General features: G+C 35.3%; 1 protein-coding gene across 1 annotated transcript; it reads left to right on the top strand.

The window, feature by feature from the left end:
* The first annotated feature begins 1,528 nt into the window (after positions 1–1,528).
* On the top strand, positions 1,529–5,699 carry LOC131523592 (lipocalin-like). The gene is made up of 6 exons (XM_058750088.1): positions 1,529–1,624; positions 1,761–1,903; positions 1,988–2,067; positions 2,153–2,266; positions 2,358–2,459; positions 5,644–5,699. Exons 1-6 carry the CDS (start codon positions 1,529–1,531, stop codon positions 5,697–5,699), a joined length of 591 nt encoding a protein of 196 aa, XP_058606071.1.
* Positions 5,700–6,015: the final 316 nt, after the last annotated feature.

Genomic DNA, 6,015 nt, shown 5'->3' with positions numbered 1-6,015 from the left:
CACTGTGCCAGAGAGATGTGCTGCTGCAAAAGGTGGACATACCAAATATTAAAGTTAAAAACAAGTATGACTCACTTCATCTGATATTTGTTGTGCTCAGAGCAACCATTTGCATGTTTCATGAACATTATGAAATGAAATCATGTTTTGGAGGCAAAAAACAAGTCAATATTTTGAGATCTGTCAGGTGTTGCAATAATATTGTGTGTGTGTATTGGCGCGATGCCAAAAGGGGTTTTGTCTGGGGCGAAATAGCCTGGGACTTGCCTGGGACTCATCTTATTGCAGAACCCTGTGATTGTGAGCATTATGAGAAAGCATTCAGTTGATCAGCATAAGCATGCTAAAAAAAATTATTTTACAGTTATAGTATAGTATTTTATAGTTAAAAAAAATTAAATTGTATAGTTATTTTGTAATTTCAGGATTTTGTGTGTTTTAAAAATTACATTTCTTAGTTTGATCATAGACATAGATTTCAACATCATTTTCACTGTAGTAAGTAGGACTATAACTAACATAGATATAGAAAGGGATGTATCCCTCTGATTTTGATATCTGGTTACTTCCTTGATAAGCTTTCCCTCAATCCATTCTAGATATTACAGGGAAAAAATGGGATAAACATGTTGCAAATCCAACATGTAAGGGATAATCAATGGCTAGCTGTGCATTAAACGATTTGAATGCACGACGTGGAGGCGAAGAACCACCCAACGCGCAGCGGATGCCTCCGCGAAGTGCATTCAAATTGTTTAATGCACATCTAGCCGTTGATTATCCCTTACATGTTGGATTATCCCCTTATGCCATGGTCATTTGCCAGCATTCACATATTAAAGATGTTAATAATATTTGCGCTGCAATATTTGACCGGAACGATAAAAATGACTGTTGTTTTCGTCTGTATTACTATTCAACTGTAACTGTATGTTACTATGGTTACCAATGTTTATAGGAAGCGCATTAATATAGAACGTGATTAAACTGACCTGGAACTACCTGTGCAGTTCAACGAATTTAATCAACACCTGTCAGCCAATCAGAATCGAGTATTCAGACAGACCATGGCATAATCTAAAATGTGTCCTTTGGAAATTTAAGGAAATCATCTCATGTGAAATATATCAAACACAGAAAAAGAGTTTCTGCAGCACCTGTTATGAACAATTACCTGACACATGAAAATTAAAGATGGCACAAGAACAAAATATTTTAATTTTAGCACAATGCATTTGATATTTTGCATTCCTTTTTCTTTTCTTTTTTGCCATTTTATTACAAGCGTTTTTATTTATGCCACAAAATGATGCTTAATTCAGAAATCAACTTCAATAGTCATGATAGTTCAGACAGTCTGGGGATCAAAACAAAGCATTTAAAACTGCCCTTGAACTCCCTCAAACTACTGGAAAAATCCTCAAGGAGGGTTTGTGGGGTCACTTCACACTATAAAACTGGGGTTGCCAATCATCACTAAATTTGCCATCTGAGCTGCATACAAAGACAACCCTACACATCTACAGCCATGACGACTTTTGTATTGAAAACGCTGTGCATTCTGCTCTGTGCGGTGTTCATCTCTGCTCAAGTCATGTCCATGCCAGACTTTGACCTGGAAAAGGTGAAAAAAAAAATAGCATTTACAAACATTTAGTTTTCTAATATCAGGGAGTTTTGTGGAATTTTGCATGTTAAGTTTGGCTAAAATAATTTTAGACCTATTATATTTATATTTAAAAAAAAAAAAAAAAAAACAGATGATAGGAAAGTGGTATCTTGTTGGCTTTGCTACAAATGCACAAAGGTTTGTCACACATCTCAAGGCTGACATGAAGATGGCAACTGCCATAATGATGCCTACTGAAGACAGAGACCTTGACCTCAGTTACCATCATCTAAAGTAAGCTAGCTTTGTTGTAGTATCTTGATGAATGTTCTCATAATTACAAAAGAATTCATTTTAATTGCTGAACTTGTTTCTTAGGAATGATGGTTCCTGCTTCAAGATGCGTCATCTTGCCAAGAAAACTGAGATTCCTGGATGCTTTGTCTTCGACAATGAGAGTAAGTTTTTTGGTTTTTGTGGTCAGATTGCTTTTTATCATCCATACTTCTGTTTCTTTAGCCTATATATGTCTGATTCTATCAGTTTGGGGAAATTCCAATGATATGTGTGTGGTTGATGCCAAATTTGATGAGTATGCTATTGTTCACACCATCAAGACCAAGGGAGGGGAATCTGAGATTCTCAACAAACTCCACAGTAAGAGCTTCCTTTGTCTAAATTACACAATATAGCTAAAATGGTTTCATGAAACAATGCTAAACAGACTTTGAATGTGTCAAGATCACAGCTCGTACCAGAAAAATAACTGATGACTTGAAGGAGAAGTTTAAGCAGTTCTCCCTAGACACTGGCATCCTTGAGGAAAACATTGCCATATTGCCAATGAAAGGTATGTTTTATCGATCTTGATGGTCACTGAGACAATAACTGAATTTTTCACCAACTTCTAATAACTGTTTTACAGAAGAATGTTCAGATGCTTAAATATCTCTTAAATCAAAGAAAATCTAAAACAACTTCAACTGGTCCGATCATTTCAATTGAAAATAAAGACCTGAATTTTTGGCCTCCTATTTGCTTGCTTTTTTTTTTTTATCTCTTTCACTTTGTATGAATGGAAACTCTTAGTGCTTTAAATACATTTACATTCTGATCATGTGATAATACATTTATTAGCTATAATGCTTCTCTAAATTAAATCTCAAGCAGCACCATATGGTAGGAGAATGCATAGTGTTGGGTTTTTGTCTGAATTTTGTGTCAGTTATGTCTCGCCTTTAAATATTTTTATTTATTTATTTATTTTTCTTTCGGTTTACAAATGACAAAATGTTGATGTGTTACACTGAAATGCTACATTTACATTTCATTTACATTTAAAAGAATAATAAACCTTTTTGTACACAAAATGAGTATTTCGAAGTCCGTTGTAAGTGACGCACATATATGTGAACAATCGCCATGAGAAAACATCAGCTCAAGTTTAAGCAAGTTTAGTCTTACAGCTCAAGTTTAATCTAAATCACTCAATGCACACAGAAAATATGACACTTTTTTATCATTAAAACATTGCCTTCTCATAGAAAATTATGTTTGCAATATAAAAAAATCTGTTCAAAATGTAGCATCTTTAATGGCTTGGCATAATGATGATGAAATTTCTGTTGGGCACAGCTAACACAGTTAGTTTTCTGTGAAGAATATATGCACAGAAATGTACATGCACGTACAAAATAAGCAAGTTAATATTCAATGTAAAAGGGGTTTTCCTGAAAGTGTGTTACTGTCATTGAGATGCCCTTGTTTGCAAATAAAATAAAAGTTTTGTAATGATAAATGGCTATTTGGCACATTTTCAGGTGAGTCTCACCCTCCTCCAGTCACATTAGTGTAGGTAGAATGATCTATAATATAATAAGCCAACAGTGCCATCAAACAATGTTTTATTCGGTATCATCTGTTTGTGGCCAGGATTTGTGCAGTTACACTAAAAAAAAAAAAAAAAAAAGGATTTAGGAGGGAGTGAAGGTTTTTAATGCAATAGATTCTTCTGATGAGAGTGAATGTGATAGCACTGATATCTACACTGGTGCATTCAGGCTGGCCCGGAGGAAATGAATCAAAAGATGGATGCCATGTAAAGAGACATCATATTCACTTCTCAAGGAAAATGTGAGAGATATGATGGTGCTTCAGTGTAAAGGATAATTGGGAAGAGGTTTATAGGCTGTTTGTGAAGGGAAGGAGTGTATCCACTCAAACGTTTCAGAAAATTACAAAAATGAAGTCTCTCTTCCGCCACAGTTCAAGGTTAGTGCTATGGTGGTGTTTGCATCGTATAAATCTGAGAGAAAATCGTTTTGGCATACTAAAAATTTAAATAGTCTGGTTCAATGTTTTCAGACTTATCTTAAGATAAGTAAACATTTTTCAAATCACAGAACGTGTACTGATGGGAAAATTACTTGCAAAACAGGCATTATACTCAAGCTAATAGATAAAACAACTAGATCCACAGCACAAATCTGATGTATTTGCATTGTGGCATTTAACCTATGCTACTCATTCTTCCTGGAGGCTGATGCAGCTGAGACAGAATATGCAGTTTGCACGTTACCTTGTTGGTTGTTCACATTGAGTCAACATGACTACTCTTTTAGACCAGCCTCTCGGAACATTGTGTTAAATAAAATAAATAAATAAGTAAATAAAATAGATTATTTTCTCCTATCTCTATCAGCTTGCAACTTGATATTTTACTAACAGGCACACAGTGTGCTTTATTAACAAAGATTGAGCAATTTTGCCAACAGATAGCTGGATTAGGTCAATGGTTAAAGGGGATGGCATCCTAATAACCCTGAGCTTCAGTAACACATGTACACATAAGGCAAGGCAATAGTTTTTAAAATATCAAGCAACCAGTATCTTTTGTATTATATTGTATTGTATCTATTGACAGTAGCAAGCAGAGGCGTCATGCCCATTCAAAGAGGGGCCCTCTCAGATTTTTGAGCCAAGTGGATTTTGAATGCAGCTTCCAAAGGACAAAAAATACCCGAATAATATTTTCTATAATTGATACAATCACACCAGCGTGATTAGATCGATCAGCACGTCATATCATCAGCTGCTAAATTCAAATCTGCGTTTGCTGGCTGGCGCTGAGCCAGAGACAGACGTGGTTTTACTGCACAGCGCATTATAACCAATCTCACACATTTCTGTTGAGCTTATGAATGCATTAGCCAATCAGAGGCGTTCAGATGAGTCATGGCCAAAATTCTGGTGTTTTCTTCAATACCGGACTGAATACCTCTTGCTGGCAAATTCTCTCGACAGAAACAACAAAGTGCAAATGTGTGTACGAATATGTAAGTAATTAATTTCACTGTGTAGCTTCAGTGATTTTAATGGGAGTTTTTGAGAGTGCTTGAACTCTGTCAGTGAAAATGTTCTTTGATAATGTAAATGTTCATTGCTGTCTTTCTGTACAATGAAAGTGTTATGATAGACTGTGTTTAAACAATGTTTTTATTCATAACTTTCAATGTTAATTCACATTAAATATAAAGTCAGTCGTATTAAAACTATGTTATGGCATGACACCCATATGTGTTACTTAAGTAAACAGACAGGTTTTTATACATAGTTAATAGAAAATTAGGTTACTTTGACCATCGCCCACTACAGATCAACTAACATAATCTATAAAGGTGAGAATCGAGATATTTCATGATATAGTTAATGCGTTTGGGAATGTTTCAAATAAAAAGGAAGAAAAAAAATAAATAAATAAATATAAATATATATAAGTGCTATTGTGGCTGCTGTGTGTCACATGACGACCCCCACCCCCACACACACACTCATGCCCCCTCAAAAATAATGAGTGCATGACGCCCCTGGTAGCAAGTCCATACTTAACTTAACAAAACTGTTCAGAGATGAGATTGAAATGTCATGAAACTCTCATGAAACTCTAGATGATGCAGACTGGTTGGTTATTTTACATACATCTGCTAGCAGTCATATCCGTTAATAAACTGACTGGCCTCTTTCTGATTCTGCAGCCAATGAGACCCTTCACCACCCCAGCTACACCTGTCTCAATCAGCTATGGGATTAATGTATGTCTATTCATGCAGCAGCAGCATAACTTACACGCTTACAGCAGAGTGTCTGTGTATCTATTGGCAATAGTAAGTCTAAAGGTTCTTCCTAAATTTTCATTTTTTTTCTTTGTATTCGATGCTTACTATGGATGCAAAAACTCAGAAAATCGAACCTGGTCCGATATTTTTATTATTACAGACGAAAGTTTCTGAGACAGTGTGTAAACGTGATTGACACAACGTGAGGTTGTATTTATTTTTCAACATGAGACAATTTCAGATGACAATTTCAGACTGGTATAAAAACATGTTCATTCTCCAGAGTACTGT

This window comes from Onychostoma macrolepis, chromosome 17, assembly GCF_012432095.1.
Source record: "Onychostoma macrolepis isolate SWU-2019 chromosome 17, ASM1243209v1, whole genome shotgun sequence".
Taxonomy (NCBI): Eukaryota; Metazoa; Chordata; class Actinopteri; order Cypriniformes; family Cyprinidae; genus Onychostoma; species Onychostoma macrolepis.
The sequence above is the reverse complement of the archived record's forward strand: the minus strand, read 5'-3'. Positions and strand labels throughout refer to the sequence as shown.